The 16,909-nt window shown below is 44.0% G+C and overlaps 1 protein-coding gene across 1 annotated transcript in view; it reads left to right on the top strand.

Moving 5' to 3' along the window:
- Positions 1-16,909, top strand: part of MICU1 (mitochondrial calcium uptake 1) — a 275,102-nt gene that overhangs the window by 19,168 nt on the left and 239,025 nt on the right. Inside the window, exon 2 of the mRNA XM_066600576.1 lies at positions 4,780-4,941. Coding sequence (XP_066456673.1) covers positions 4,781-4,941 — 161 coding nt within the window. The 5' untranslated portion in view covers position 4,780. The remainder of the gene's footprint in view (positions 1-4,779; positions 4,942-16,909) is intronic.

Here is a 16,909-nt window from a genome sequence, read left to right as displayed (position 1 = left end):
GACAAGTAAAGGGAGAACACGGGATGCGTTAATAAAAACAAAACGTCCACCGCTGAAGGAGTGAATGAATGGGACGTGGACAGAGCTGCAGCTTCCGTATAAATCACAGCCATAAACCCTGAAGTATTGGCTTGCAGGGACTTGTTGCAGATACATTTACATACACTGCATCATTTAAAGGATAACCTTCCTTGATTCTTATAGATGGTCAGAAAATTGTATGAAGTCCAGAAGAGATTAAAATTATATAAGACAACCCAATGTTAGATAAAAAGCTGAGAACTCTACAAGGTTTCTTTAAAGAGGCAGTAATATTTAGTTCTGTAAACTGATTAAACAAAATAACTAAGGCTGCCTGTCCACGGGTGTTGCAGTATCCGGCGGCGAGTCTCCGCTGCGGGAGCTGCCGCCCAGGTGCAGGAGCCAGCAGATGGATCTCCGCTGTGAGCCTATCTGACAGATAGGCTCATCACTGAGAATTGCGGCAATTTGCAGCATACTGCGATTTGCTGGCCGCGAGCGGAGAATCGCTATGATTCTCCGCTCGTGGGCAGGGGGGCTGCACTTTCCATAGCAACGCTACGGAAAGCGTGCACTGCGTTCCCCGCGGCCGGATTATCGCAGCGGGAACCGCAGTACAAGAACGCCTGTGGACAGGCAGCCTTAACCCTTTCCAATCCAATTAGTATCCTGATTTTCCAAAGGGGCTTACTTTTTTTGTGGCGTTACACAACAGCGCTATATGCTGGCTAAAGCCAGTACTGCATGAGGTGACACGTTGGATAGGCTCCAATAGCAGAGAGGCTGGAAATATGCAGTAAGAGAGCCCCAACAGGCGTCTTCCAACACCGGAGCTGTACAGCCTTAAATCATAAGGTCTTCAGATGTCAGACAGTGGATTGGAAAGGGTTAATATAGTGGGATTTTTGGGACAATAACATTTGACAATGATATTCACTGAATATCTCAGCAAAAGTTGATCATAAATTTCAGAGTTAAGCTGCAGTTGCTAAAACGGACATGTCGGGTGAGCCACGGGTCCAACTGCTGAAATTCTGGAATTTATTTGACCTTCATAGGTAAATGGAGAATAACCAAGTTGATGTTCAAATCAATAGGCGAGTATATAAAATATGGCCTCTAGAGAGGGAAGAGTTTTAGGCTGCCCGTCCACGGGCGATAGTTCATTGTGTTCCCCGCAGCGATAATCCTGCCGCTGGTAATGCAATGAACGCTTTCCATAGCCTTGCTATAGAAAGCGCAGCCGTGGCGTTCACGAGTGGAGAATCGTAGCGATTCTCCGCAAGATCTAAATCACGGCATGCCGCCCTTCTCTGCGGTGAGCCTATGTGTCAGATAGGCTCACCGCAGAGAACTGACAGCGGCCCTCCCCTGCAGTGGAATATCGCTGGCGATATTTCGCAATGGCCGTGGACAGGGGGCCTTACAGTGTTGGCAAGGAATATAGAGAAGATTTGTTCAAATGGGGCAACCTTTTTAAAAGATTTTTTTTTCAGGAACAAAATGGAAATTCTGAAATGCTGAATTCTAGGAGTTAGCGGAAGTAGCGGCAACCTGTACCTTTATCTGCCGCTCTAGATGTCTTTCTCGAGTGGAAGGATATTACAGAATATAGACATTCGGTGACAAGCGGGTTTGTAGTTTCAGGTTTCCTACTTGGGTAGGAACTATCAAAGGTTGATCCAGGGATTATTGGCACTGATTGCCACTATGGAGTCGGGAAGGAATTTTCCCCCAAATGGGCTAATTGGCTTCTGCCTCTTGGGGTTTTTGCCTTCCTTTGGAACAACTAGAGGGTGGTAATAGGCTGAACTAGATGGACATTGTCTTCATTCAGCCTAACATACTATGTTACTATGGATTCTCTCCTACATCCTGTACAGCCGCAAATCTTCCACTGTTTACATGCATCACTTATGCAGACTGTTACCTACAACTCCCAGCATGCATAGAGCTTGTTGTTCTGCACAAGGCTCGCAGATCCTACAATTTAGCAGCACCAACCTCCCTGCCAGAGAGCCTGCTGAAGCAAATAGAGCTTTCGGCACTCTGAACTACACATGAGCAATACTCTGTATTGCTTCCTCCACTGTCCTCCCATCATGCACTGCTCACAGGATGTTGGGGTATTAGTTTATCTTGACGCCACCAGGAAGTCCTGGTGGAGTCAAGATTCGAAGAGGGGTGACGCCCCTTGTATCTGATTGGCTGCAGAGCTAGATGGGCTGCAGGTCCTTGTAGCCCACTAAGCACAGCTCTGGAGGCAGAGAGGTGTGTGGCGTCATTTATCATTTATGTCAGCAATGGAGGGTTAGGGTGAGGGGTAAGTGTCACAGTTAGCCTTACACTTTGAATATAAGGCTAACTGTTACACTTACCCCTCACCCTGACATAAATAATAAAAGACGTCATGCAGCTCTTCTCTGGCGATGCTGCCGGATTCCCTGCGGCTGAAGCAGGCGGAAGCGCATTGAGTGGAGTCGCCCCTGCTGTTGCTCACCCTCTACCGACAGTGTAGTATCGCACTGCCTCCCCCGCGTCTAAAGCATCCGGGAGCTGTGTAACTGTCCTGGCTGCTGGTGTCCCTGGGTGGCACTCCTGCACCCCAGCCAAAGTTGCCTCCCCCTTGCAGTCCCCATAAGGGCCAAGCAGGCGGGAGCGCTGTCAATGGTGTCCCCGCTTAAGTCCTGCACTATTGCCTTCCGTCTCCTCTTCCCCTGCCGCTGAAGCAGGCAGGAGTGCTGTCACTAAGGTCCCCTGGTCACACTCCTCCTGCAGTATGTGCCCCGCTTCAGCTCCCCCGCACTGTAAGTGCCCTCCACAGCTACTAGGTCCTTCCAGGACCTTTGCTTCTTGACCTTATTAGGAGCTGGGGGTGTGAGAGGGGCGTTCCTCCTGTCAAACCCCTAGCCTCCGGTGTTAAGTTACACTAATACCGGATGTTGGAAGGTATGGACAGGGGAGGAAGTAGTAAATGCGACAAGATGTCAGACAGTGAGGATATTTTTCAGCCAGAGGGTCATGTGATATAGTTAGAGAATGAAGACAGTAGCTAGACGGTACAGGGAACCTCTTACAGCATGACTTATTGTGATCATGTACATTGGATATTAAAATGTTAGTCTGTGCCTAGAATACCCCTTTAAATGCTGTAACTGTATGGTTAGGGCAGTGGATGGGGAGAATCGATATTTCTATTGCCACAGCCTGCTTGGCCTCTTAAGTCTGTTCTTTGGGATTTTCATTTCTGTTTTTCAAAAGTTTTAACGGGCACAACCGCAGCGCTTGCAGAATACGCCGGCCAGGTATGCAGGGGTCACTGGCCAGGTACCGGGTTGAACTCTGCCGCGGTGATTCCGCATGCGGTGTTCTACCCGCCCGTGTGCAGGAGGCCTAAAGAAGTGTTTTTAATGTATGGTATGGGTCATTATGAATGCAGTGTCTTCAAATTTATTTTTAAAGGTTTTTTTGGGAAAAAAAAATAGTACATGAGATTTTTGGGGGGCTTAAATTAACATGGATTTTTTTTAACAGGTCTGTGACCCCGTGATCACTTATCATACGGCAGTACAGAAGTACTGCAATATATTATCTATCTGGTTTCTTTGCCATTTTATCACTGTGTATATGTGGATGTGCAAATTAGAGACGATGCAAAGAAATAAATATGGGGGTACCAGGAGGGTTAAAGGGGTTCTGACATCAAAAAAAAAAATTGTACTCGCCTTGCCTGGCCTGGCGCAATCGCCAGGCATGTCCCCTCCAGCCGGCATCTTCTTCTGTGCCTTTAAAGCAGAGCATGAGCGGTCAAAAAGACCGCTTCCTGCTCTGGTCCGTCCGTCAGGCACTTCCGAGGTGAACGGACGGACCGCCCACAGCAAGTACGTCACAAGCAGTGCTTGCTGTGGGCGGCCCGTCCGTCCTGCTGAACTCCGAGATTCTGCGCATGCGCAGTGGAGACGCGGCCCGTCCTGACTCCTGTCAGAGGGCACCTCTCCACTGCGCATGCGCGCAATCGCGGAGTGGTGCGGCTCGTAGAGGAAGAAGACTGCTTGCCGGGAGATGACCCCCCGATGTCAACAACAACAGAAGAACAGGTAAGTATTATGTTTTTATGCTTTAGCAGCCATTAAACCATGGGTTCCCTGGGTCCATTAGGCAGACCAGGGAACAATGGCTGCTAAAGCATAAAAAAATTATTTGTGTCAGAACCCCTTTAATGAGTAGAGATGAGCGAGTATACTCGCTAAGGCACATTACTCAAGCGAGTAGTGCCTTAGCTGAGTATCTCCCCGCTCATCTCTAAAGATTCGGGGGCCGGCGGGGAGCAGCGGGGGAGAGTGGGGAGGAACGGAGGGGAGATCTCTCTCCTCCTCCCCCCGCCCCCCCCCCCCCCCCCCCCCGCTCCCCGCCGCAACTCACCTGTCACCGGCGCCGGCCCCTGAATCTTTACAGACGAGCGGGGAGATACTCGGCTATGGCACTACTCGCTCGAGTAATGTGCCTAAGCGAGTATACTCGCTCATCTCTATTAATAAGCTTTAATTCCTGTTCCATTTTTCTTTAGATAAGAATCAATGCAGAATAATAATATTAATAAAGTAGAAAACTCCTTCCAGCTCATTCAGATTGCAGAGTCCTAGTCTGGGCTAGTTTTGAATTGAAGTGTTTGGGTAAAATGTTATATTTCATTGGACGCTTCTGATCCCTCTATTGTTCATAGTAAAAAGTTCTTATTCATTTATTTTTTTTTTATAGGATGTTTCGTCTTCGCTTCCTGCCAGCAGTGGTAGGACTGGCAACTGTGTCCCGTCGGTACCATGGAGTTGCTAATCCAGTGGGGAGCAGACGGAGAGTAAAGCTTGCTGCCATTGTGGGCGCAACTGCAGTATCTGTGAGTGCAGGATTACTCTGGAGGAGGTGAGTGGGATGCCTTGTTCTCATATTATTCCGAAGTACCTTCTGGAATCTTCAGGCCCATTTACACGTAACGATTATTTCTCAAAATTCGTTTAAACAAACAACTTTGAGCGGTAATTGTTCAGTATGAATGTAAACAAATTGTTCACTTGTCATTCGCGGTTGTTTGTCAGGTTAAAAAACCTCACTAGCTTCTCGTCTTGTGTAAATGCTTTTTGTGTCACTCTTTATTTACTGTTTCGATTGCTTTATAGTGGCTTTTGTTGTGTTAACAGAAACTTTTTAACAGTGTAGGATAATTTGTCTAAGTTATTACATCCAAGTTAAACTTTGCTACACCTGTGGATAGTACACATTCTGTCTGCAATTACTGATATCAGAAATCATTTCTAGTTATTCGGACTTGCAAAATTATTTTTTAAGGTGGTATTAGCAGATGGTCCAATATACCATCTTATTATTGAATACTCTAACCACATTGTAACCACAATAATGCAAGGTTCTTGGTATATAGTTTGATCGAATTACATTGACCCATCTACCAACGTCCAGGTGACCAAGCTTTCAGATGGGTCCTAACACTAATACCAGCTGGTCTAATCTCAGCCTGGGAAAGTTGGGTTTCTACCTCTCAGAATGCTCCTCTCTTAGGACTAAGCCTACAAATAAAACCCGAGAAGGTAGGATACCATTTACATGGTCCAGTAGGAGGAACAGAAAGTAAATGGGCGGCCAAAACTTCACAATATTTGTGCAAAAAAAGGATAAAATAGGTCAGCACTACGCAATAGAAATATATCCCAATAGAAATCTATAGGCGCACGTTAAACCATGGCTGCAACACACAGTAGAAGCAGAATCCAAAATTGGGAACAGCACGCGCAATAAATTAATATCAGGGTTATACATGCCTATAATCAATACTCTAGCCACATTAAATAATGAAAGGTTCTTGGTTTATTTATTTTCTCCTTTTTTAGTTTCCCCCTTATGGTGTACTTCTAGTGAGTCAGTGCACAAGGTGCTCTTGTGAGCCCAGGTAAAAGCCTTGGCCCATTGTGTCAGGTCATGTGTAGTTTTCAAATCTTTTTCCCAAGAAAGGGGTTCAAAGATCTCCCACCCGAGACATCACATCCTTAATCCTTGTGCTGTCTGATGCTTATTGCCTTGTGTGAAGCCCACTTGATTACCATGGACTATTGTTAGTATGATTTTGAGTAAACATTAGACCAGAATTTTTGCGTAAATTTTTGTGTCACTATTTAGCAGGGGGATAGGCCTGAATTTGCGGAGAGGTGATATCTTTGTCCGGTTTGGGAATTGCCACTATTGTGGCCTGCAGCATCTCAGATGAAAGGTTTCCCTGGGTCATAGCTTTGTTTAATACTTAAGTTAATCTTGGTTAGTTCGTTTTTCTAAAGATTTAAAATATATATATATTTTTTTGTGACATTTACAATTTTCAAGATTTCTTGGCTAGTGATTAGGATATTTAGAGAGTCTAGATGTTCCTGACTCAATTGGGTTTTGCTTTTAGAGGGTTTTCTTTAAGGTTAGAGTGTTTTGCTTCGGACCCGTTGAAAGCTTCCGCTATATCCCTTGATTATCTTCTTGTCTAAACGCGGTTCTTAATGGATGGGATCCTAGTTTTAGTTTTTTGTTTTACTCTACGAACCATGAGGCTGCTAAATTTGTTTGCCATGTAGGAAGTAGCTTTGTAAGATTTAAGTTGCTTACCATGTTCCATAAGTAAGTTATCCCAAAGATTTTGTCCTGCTCAAAACAAATCTCTGTGCTGCATCTGTTGATGCTTTTTGTACGGTCTGGCCTTTCCGAGGTTACTCTGGAAAGTCTTTCCCGTTTTGCTTAGGTTTCAGTGTTTAGAGCTACTCACCCATTCCTTAGTCAGGGGTGTTAGGGTGTTCAGGTTAGCTACCCTGAGACCCCAGCTTTGTTTTTTTTTGTAAAGCTCCTGGCCCTTTTCTGGATTTTATATGACATGGACTCTTGGATACAATTGGCTTAGGTGGGAATCGCCATTTGTACGGGATCTTGTTGTCTCAAAGTGTGAGGGTGATACTATGGAATTTTTTCTTGGCTTGTGTGGTTGCCTGAGAGAGATCTGTGAAAAGATGGATTTTTTTTTCCGTATGGCGCTAGAAGGTTTAGTGTTTCCTAGCTGCATACATCCTTGTTTGCTTGATGTGGTAGAAGTGAATTCTCGCTATCACATCTCTGGGGAAGTGCTCAGGAACCGCTTTAGGCTGAGGCAGTGTATGCGCTCTATCTATTATCCTTTCTTTCAGTGTGCAATTGGGTAGTGTTTATTTTACTGTATGGTCTTTTAAGGCAGCTTGGGAAACTGTTTCTGCAAATCCTCATATCTTTGTTGCGTCTGTTTCTATCCTCCATATCCGCCATTTTACATTTAAGAGCTTCCAGATCTTCCTCTACTTTGTAGTGCACATGTATAGGACGTTGTGTGATGATGTAACTTCTTCCGTTTTATGTTCAAGATGATCCACTCTATTCCCCAATTCCAACATGGAGGAATTCATTGAGGCTGATAGTTGATAAATCTCTCTGCTGGGACCTCTCAAAGCCAGAATCCTTTCTTTAATGAACAGCTCTGAAAGGGAGATATTCGTTAAGAGGTCTTCTCTGACACTGTGGCTTAGGCTTGTGTATCCTGTTCTAGCCTGCGTCTCCCTGCATCCGGGCTGCTGTACTGTGGGGAACGTGCTTCTCTGCAGGGGGAGAGCAGGCGCCATCTTGGGAGCCCCTGGCTGGGACACGCTGCATCACTCTGTCTGAGGGCACCCATCTAGTGTGAGGTGAGGGGTCTCACTGAGCTCTAGGAGCGGCGGATCAGGAGAAGGCCTCTTACCATTTTCTTGCATCAGGCTGTCCTCCTGATCCAACACTCAGGCTGTCGGGATCCCACCTTAGGTAGCTTTAGAGAGGCCTTTTCTCTTGGAGTTCATAGCCTTGCGACTGCGCCGATCTCTCTCTTAGGCCATGCCCCCCATTTGAGCGTATTTTAAGTGAATCAGTATGTGTAAATGGCCCATAAGGCACATTTAGTGCTTTTCTTTTTAAAATTTTAGTCTTTGTTTGAAAGTGGTCTCGCATAGGAGATCCTTGAGACCACAAACAAGGATGCTCATCCGGCTAAAGAACCTTCTTGGTCAAGATACAACCTTAGTCCATCTCCAGTGCTGCAGTGTCTGTACCCAAGATAATTGGGACTGCTTTACAGGACCTTATATTTTTATTTCCAGACTTGTGTGGCTGTTTCTGCAACTTCCATTCATATCTATATAAAGGGACTGCGCATTCCCAACCAGCTGTTCTCCTACCACAGCAACCGATGGCTGCTCCTTCACATGTATATAGAGTAGTTGTGCTTGCCTGTCCTGCTAAGCACGAAAATCTAGTACCCCTTTTTCATGGTATATGAGGGGATGGCACAATTTTGTGGCATATTAAGTATGTATAATCGGTGAAAAAAAAACCTTAAGTGATAGCCAAGATTAATCAGCAGTTTAAAAATGGACTCTTTACCTAATTACCAAGTAACTGAATTTTTTTCTTTTCGGTCATGCTTTTCTCTTGCGGTGAAGGACTTATCCGTGAGCCGGCACAGATTGGTAACTTTAGACTGTGTCCAATGCTGCAAGTCTAATAACCTCAATAATACAAGATCATAGGTTAAATAAATGTTAAAGGCATCTATTATAATTTCTGACGGTTTGATGATTTATATAATTATATATACTTAAGCATTTATTATTTCTTAAATCACATAAAAGGGATGATTAAATAGCAATTACTTGTGATATTTCATGTCCAGAATCGCAGCAATTAGAAACGAATACAGTAATTTTATGTGTTGGATTTTACTCACTTCAAAGCGCTTCAGCTGGTGTCAGTCAGTGGCATGGGCATGGGTGTGGGTATTATGTTTCAATTACTCTGACACCTCTGCAGATATATAATTTCCAAAGAAGTCCGTACTTCACCAGCATTCATCGAAATTACTTGGCCCTGAATGCTGTCTGAAAGGACATTTATGCAGCCCGAATCAGTTTTGCTTATAATGAGTAACATTTTGCATAGCGGTTGAATCAATCTTCTTAGCACCAGATACAAAATATCAAATTTAAAACTTAAGAAATATGAGGTTAACAGAGTTAATATAAAGCAGGAAATGAGAACAGAGAACTCATTTAAATGGAAAATAATTCTGCAGATTAAGGAAAGAATAAAGATAAGCACTTCATTGAGGGGCATTAAAAGAAATGAAACCAAAGGCAATCGGTCTGACTCATGGAATCTGCCCCATCTGTTGGAATACTTGGAGAATTGCAAGTTCTTGTATCAAAAATTACAGGTTAAAATACCCACTGACCTGATAAAAGGATTTGTTTTAAAACAAGTTGGTCCAACTAAATATGGGGCCTGAGGCAAATTTGTAATTTAGTTTCAAAGGATTTTATTATGATTTAAAGGTAAACATGTGATTGGCTTATAACATTAACTCTTAGCAATCCAATTTTGGATTCAGGGTTTCCTAGGGGGTTTTCTCTTTCTGCCATTATACAATGGCGCCGTCTGCTGGCTAGAGCCAGTACTGCGGTATGGGACATGCTGGAGAGGCCCACGACAACAGAGCAGCCAGTAATATACAGTAATAATACCCTGCGGGACGTCTTCCGACATCGGAGCTGTACAGCCTTCAATCAGAATGTCTTCAATCGTCAGATTAAAAAGGGTTAAGTCCCCACACAAGAGGCTAACGATGGCTTACAAAATTGTATACCTACAGCAGCTGAGTATTAAAACATCTAAAAATGCTGGTTGAGGGTTAACCAAGGGAGTTAAACAGTTTAGTCAAGAATCCATATCAAATTCCAGCAACATCCACAGAGCCTTTGTGGAATTAGTTACTAGGTTGATACTTGGGTAGAGGATATATTGTTAGAGGGGGTTCTGATATGTCTTTGGCTTTGTGTTCTTATTTTGTTTCTATGGTAACGAATGTTACATCACATGAAAGCCTTATGTGTCTAATATATGTTTTCAAAATTTTGTTTGTAGCTTATGGCAACAATGATTTAGGCACGTGGGGAAACAAAATGGCGGAATCTAAGACGATATTCACAGCAAATGAGAGCAGAGGAGTGATAGAATTCTGCAAAGGATATTCATGGTGGTATGTCACAGACATTGGGGGATCAATGCCCTTCATATTTTACAGTTAAGAACTGGGTTGCCAAATTTAAAACGGGCCACTTAAGCACCAATGATGAGGAACATCCTGGACGACCAAGAGAGGTTGTTGTTCCGGAGATCGTCGATGCTGTGCACAACCTCATACTGGAGAATCGGCCAATTTCAGCTAAAGGAATAGCAGACATCATGGGGATTTCTCGTGAACCTGTTTGTGTCATTATCCATGAACATTTGAACATGAAGAAGCTATCTGCAAAGTGGGTCTCCAAATGTTTGGCAACAGATCAGAAAAGCATGCGAGTGAAAACTTCCCGGTCCATTTGTCAGCGTTTCTGGACTAATAAGAACTTCCTGGATCGACTGGTCACTATGGATGAGACCTGGATTTATTTGTATGACCCTGAAACCAAGGAGCAGTCAAAAGAGTGGAGGCACAGTGCTTCTCCTCGCCCAAAGAAGTTGAGGGTGTAAAAATCAGCCAATAGGGTGATGGCGTCTGTGTTCTGGGATAAGGAGGGCGTGCTGCCTAGTGGACTACCTTCAAAATGTTTCCACCATCAATGCAAGCTATTACATTGAACTTTTGGACCAATTGAAGGCAGCTCTGAAGACCGAAAGGTGCGGCAAGCTGTCCAGAGGAATCTTGTTCCTGCAAGACAACGCCTCCGCTCACACTGCACAAGAGACCACGGAAAAACTGGTAGAGCTAGGCTTCCAGCTGGTTGACCACCCACCTTATTCACCAGATCTAGCTCCCTCCGGCTATCCTCTGTTTCCAAACCTGAAGAAACATCTCAAGGGTACCAAATTTCACACCATTTTTGATGCCATGACTGCTATAGATGACTGGTTTTAGGCACAACCGAAATCCTTCTTTTTGCAAGGCTTACAGAACTTGGAATATTGATATAAGACGTGTGTTGACATCAGTGGAGAGTATGTGGAATAAAAGTTAAGTTTCATCTTCCTATCTCGTTTCTTTCTGGGTAAAGCCAAAGATTTATCAGCACCCCCTCGTAGCATACTCCTGCAACCTCTAGATTACGGTTGCCAGACATTTAGGAAATTCGTCATGGTGTCCGTTCTGATTGCATGAATCCTTTCATATAGCATTATTGTGGATATTCTATTAATAACTTCTGGAAAGGAGAGAGTAGAAGATTTCCATTTGGAAGTGATATGAATTCTTGTGGCCATACATAAGTATTGAATTAGTCTATGAGCTTGATATTTGAATCGTGGAGGATATCTCCTAGAGGGAAGACTGTAGAGGATTTGGAAACCGGGCCCACAAACAGATAGTTAAGAAATAGAGATGAGTGAGCAAGCTCGGATAAAGCAGTTACTCGAGAGAGCATCGCTCTTCTCAAGTAACTGCTTACTGGTCCGAGCAGGCTCGGAGGAGGGGGAAGGGGGGTAGCGAAGTGGACTTGAGGAGTGTAGAGGGAATGGACCAAGTGAAATACTTGATAAACTTGCAGATATTCTTGTATAGGTGGTTTAAATGTACACTAACTCAAAACTCTACACTATACAACACTTTTTAGCTACAACTGTCAGAGTGGTTATCTGGTTACATCTCCAGCATTTGAAAAGGGATGGGTCTAGTAGGCATGATGGAAACTGCGGGTTAGGTATTATTGGTAGCATTGGAGAGTTTTTAGAGGACAGATTATACTTAAATCGGTTGTTTTCTCCAGAGTAGGACGTAATAATATGAAAGTGGACTCAATAGTTTTAGTCTTGGGGAAAGAGATTCCGTGGAACAGGTTAAAAATTCTATGTTGTGCCATCAGAACATACTGCCCATTGAGCTAATCGGGCTGATGTGTAGTATTCGACTAGATTGGGCACTGACAGACCCCCTGATCTCCTGTAGTAGTGCATTACAGAGTGTTTTTTTGTCTTTTGCCTTTTTGTTAGCCCAAATAAAACTAAATATGGTGCATTGTAAGTTGCGTTGAGTAGGTAAAAGAATAGGTATTGGCAGGCGTCTAAAGAGGTATAGGATGTGTGGTAGAGTGACAGTTTTTATTGTATTGATTCTACCTACCCAGGATAAATGAGGCTCATCACATTTTCAGATCTCTTAATTAGAGCAGGGTAATTCCATTTGTAGAGGGAGTGTATTAAATTAATACCCAGATATGAAATGTAGTGTATTTTATTTTGGTACTGGAAGTTTAATTTTGTTAAAGATTCTTGGGTGTTGATAAAGGATATCTCAGATTTTCAAAATATTCACTCGAAGAGCCGTGAAAGTGGCCCAGGTTGTAGTGTGGTCATTAGGTTTGAAAGGGAATTTAAGGGCTGCGATAAGGTGAGTAAAAGATCATATGCAAAGGGGCGTAGTTTATAGTCCCTCTTTCTCATCCAGATTCCTATTATGTTGGGCTTGGACCGGACGACCACTGCCAGCGGCTTGACAGCTAAAGCAAGTAGAGTCGGGGAGAAGGGGCGTTCCTTTCTGGTTCCCCTACTTATTTGTATGGGGGTAGCCCTAGTAGAGAGTAGCTGAAGAAACGTTGAGGGTGTAAAGCTAAGAGTGCAGAGAGAAATGGCCCGTGCATATGTCGTAAAATCAAAAATGGATGGCTCCATGACAATGTGTCAAAGGCGTTCTCTAGATCTAATGCCAAAACTCATCTGGGATTTTGTTTCAGAGACCTGATCTATGATGATTAGGACCTTCCTGATATTGTCTGGGGTTTTGCCTAGCAGGTATAAATCCAACCTGAAACTGTGGACCAAGGATGGGAGTAGATGCTTCAGTCAGGTAGCTAAAATAGATGTGGAAATCTTAGTCTAAATTAAGTAATGAGATGGGGGACAAATGATCTTTGTTTTTGGGGGTCACTGTTAGTTGAGAATCTAGAAACACATGCGGAGGAGTATCTCTATTTAGGAGCTTTTGAAATATTTTTGGGGGGTTGAACTAGAAAGTCTCTGAATTTTTTTTTTTATAATCTAGTTCAGTGAATCTATCTGGGCCAGGGGGCCTTCCCTAAAGGTTTTTAACGGTGTTTAGGATTTCCTCCTCTGAGCTATTGGCATGCAAAGAATCTCTCGGAGAAGAAGAGATCTAATGCACCCAAAAATGTGAATCCTGGAGATAAGACATTATATAATGTGTTTATAGTCGTGGAAAATGTTATAGATCATATCTGAGATAAATGTCTTTGTCCCCTGATGGGGTATTGATTTTGAATAGTGGACTAATTTTTTTCCCTGTTCCGTAGACTAGGTGCTAGAAGGCGGTCTGTCTTGTTTGTAAATGTATAATAAGTCGCATCTGTCCACTATAGGGCTCTTTCAACCTGCTAGGAGAGAAGGGTATTGATGTGCAGTTTTGGCTGTGGCCAAAGAAGGGTTGTTTTGGTTTAGGTTCTCCAGAAGGTAGAGCTTCCTCTCTAAAGCTAAAAGGGCCTGACCCTTTTCTCCTTTTCTCTCCTTTTCGTTTTGGATGCTATCTTAATCAGATTCTCACCTTGTATAAGCTTTGTGAGCTAGTAGAGGCCATATAGGGGAGGAATCGGGGCTGCTGCTTTCAAAGTAGTCTGAGTTGTGTGATCTCACTGAGAAGTAGTGGGTCTCCCAAGAGTGATTCATTTAGATGCTATTAGGATTTAAGATATGATTTTGATGACCATAAAATGAAAGCTGCTACTATGTTGTATATGTCTAATCTGGGCCAACATTGGCAGAAGGAAGGTTGAGATTAGTATGTAGTCTAGTCTGGAGTACATGCAGGCTGTTGGGGAGTAGTATGTAAACCCTCACTTGGTGCCGTGGAGTTCTCGCCAACAGTCTGCCAGTGAGAGAGATGTCAAGGCATCTGACCTTCTCGTTCTGTGTTTTGGTGAACCTTTCAGGTTGAAGAGCTGTTCTATCTATTTTAAGGGAAAATAGAAGGTTAAAGTCCTCTGCCCACACTTATTTTGCTGGTGCAGATTGTGCAAGTATGTGACTTAAGAGTAGAATTGTAGGCAGTGAGTTTTCAGAGGGGGCAATTACATTGATGAAAACTACTTGCTGGTTGTATAGTGTTCCCGAGAGTAGACAAAACCAACCCCCCTCATCTGTGTCTGTTTGATTTATATGGAAAGGTAAAGAATTATGAAAGAGGTTCAATATTCCCCTATGTTTTCTAGTGGCAGAGGCGTTCTAGAATCTTGTCTATTGTGGAAATGGCTAGGAGAGGAGGACTACAAATTAGATCTGGATGGTGCTTCATATATGACAGGAAGGCCTGTTTTTTTTCTGAGGGAAATTAAATGCACTACATTATGGGAAATAATGTGGACTTTGAGGATTGGGTAAAAAGTGCAACCGGACACCTATCAACCAGGACACTGTAGCATGTCAGGGAAATAATGTATTGAAGTGGACTTTAACGACCTAACTAGGGGAACAGTAAGCGGAAGACTAAACTTCAAGCATAATAAGAGTAACCTAAAACAAAAAAGTGGGTTCCTTGGACCCAACCCAGGGTGACTGAAATTGTTTCCCAGTAACGGGTGTTCAACAGTCCTTTTTAAGTACAATATATAAGGCAAGGCCGGACCTGCACTAGCCTTTAGAATTTGCAAGCTTTCTCAAGGTTTCGCTAATATGAGGTTGGAGACATGGGTTAGTACCCCTGTTTCCAGCACATAATGAAGTTAATCTAACTTATGCTCGGTAGAACTCTCCCAATTTAGCAGTAGAGTGTCACATTCAAGAGTTGCTTCCACATAAGTGCTAACAAAACATCCCGCCATAAAGTGTGGCTCTCTTCCATGGTCCCGAGCAGCACCTCCAAACACACACTACTGCTCCTGACATTTCCTTCCAACACAGCTCACAACTGCATTGGGCGCTGAGGTGCGCTAAAAAGCGCCTGCATGCATCGAGACAGAGCACACTGTATCCGAGATTCTCGATGCTTGGAGCGCCGCACCCAACCGTCAGTTCATGAAGCCTCATGGAACTCAATAGAGGCGCTATACAGCATCAAGTGTGGTGCTTGAAACGCTGCGTTGAATGCTGCAGAAAGCGGTGTGCGCGAGAGCAGCCCCAGAGTGGCGTCCACAGACAGTAAGTAGAGGAGATAAAAATTAGCATTAACTCAGTTATTACATTAAATAAAAAAATGTAAGTGGGCACATGGCCTCTTGGATCATGAAGACACCTTACATCCGCCCTAGAAGACGAATGTCATGGGCCCCCCTGACAGTTCATGTACCCATGTCCGCTCGGACCTGAGCAGGAACCGAAGTCACTCCTCTTCGTCTTCCGGATGAGCCTGTTATGGTCCATGTTCATCTAGGGTGTGGTGATAGACCTCTTGGGATGTATGTGACACTCACTAGAATTTGTGCCATCTCAGCAGCTTGGTAGGCCCTTTCCAGGGTTACTGACTGAGTAAGATCTGCCTTGGTGATGAAAAATGAGGGCAAAGGGGAAGCCCTACCACTTTACATTAGCAGTTTGCAGTGCTTGGGTAATTGGTCGGAGCATTCTATGTTTTGCTAATGTACCAGGAGTAATGTTCGGAAATAGTTGGACTGTAATTGGGAGACCTGAAGATGCCTTGCTGCTGAAAGAAGTTGATCTCGTATTTTGTTGTAGTGTAATTTTAGGTTTATATCTGGAGATGGGTCTGGATTAGTAGAGTGGGCAAAGGCCTGGTGGATACTGTTAATCTTCAGTAGGTTTTGGTCAACTCTGGGCAGAAGTGCTGAAAAAATGCTGACTGTCGTCTCTTTTAGAGCAGTCATCTCAGGAAATACCCAAATTTGGATGTTTGCTCAGAGACCGGTTTTTAAGGCCTTCATATTTGGTTTCTAATCTGGACTCTAGTTCTTCCTTGCGATTTGTCTTTCTCTAGCACTACCACAATATCCCCTGTTTTATGTTCCAGGTTATCCGCTCTATGGCCTAGATCTTTTATCTAATTCTTTCACTGCTGTAGAAAGCTCTTCCTTGAAGATAGACTTCATATGGATTAGTAAGGCTGTTTGGGGCCCCAAAGGAGCAGGGGATGCTAGTTCTGGATTTTGTTGCTGAAGCCGCATTCAGATGTGGCTGGGCTCTGTGGCCAAGATACTGTGTGCTGTTCGGTTCACAATTGTGTAGCAAACAATTCTGGGAGTGTACCCTCTATTAGTTTGAGGTTCTCAAGTGGTCTCCCTTTTTGATTCTGGTCACTTTCATAATCGAGCAAGCTTGATAGTATATGCTAGTAAGCCATTCTCAGTGCGAAGGTCAGGCCTAGGCATGGCCTAGACAGACATAAGGATATCTTCTCCAAGCCACCCGTGTGTCATACTTGTGGGGGGTGGGCAAAGTTTATGGCATTTAGAAGATGGTAGCCGGAGCTTGTATCTTGGGGTACAGCAGCCTGAGAAACAGCTTGCAGATATAGCCGTTTGGGTTCAAAAACAACCCAGGAAGAGGAAGCCCATGCAGACTGCTTATTAATCTGCGGACTACCGCTATCTCGCCTTTTGGTGTTTTCTAGGGAAAAGAGTGGTTCTTTCCCTGGTTAGGTCCTCCCTCCTATACAGTGCATTGTACTTCAAGGGGCTGTTCCACGCCACAGCCTCTGTTGGCTGTTTCACCCCCTCCGCTTTGCCTACAGGGCTGCCGCTCTGCTGCCTTCCCTCTGTTTCTTTGTCCTGCCCTCGTGGCCCTCTTTGGCCTTGGGGGGGCTACTCCTGAGATGTGCACCCTTATTTGGTAGTGTACGTGC

The sequence above is a fragment of the Eleutherodactylus coqui genome, chromosome 4 (genome assembly GCF_035609145.1).
Source record: "Eleutherodactylus coqui strain aEleCoq1 chromosome 4, aEleCoq1.hap1, whole genome shotgun sequence".
Taxonomy (NCBI): Eukaryota; Metazoa; Chordata; class Amphibia; order Anura; family Eleutherodactylidae; genus Eleutherodactylus; species Eleutherodactylus coqui.
Note: the sequence above shows the minus strand (reverse complement) of the source record. Positions and strands in the feature narration are given on the sequence as shown.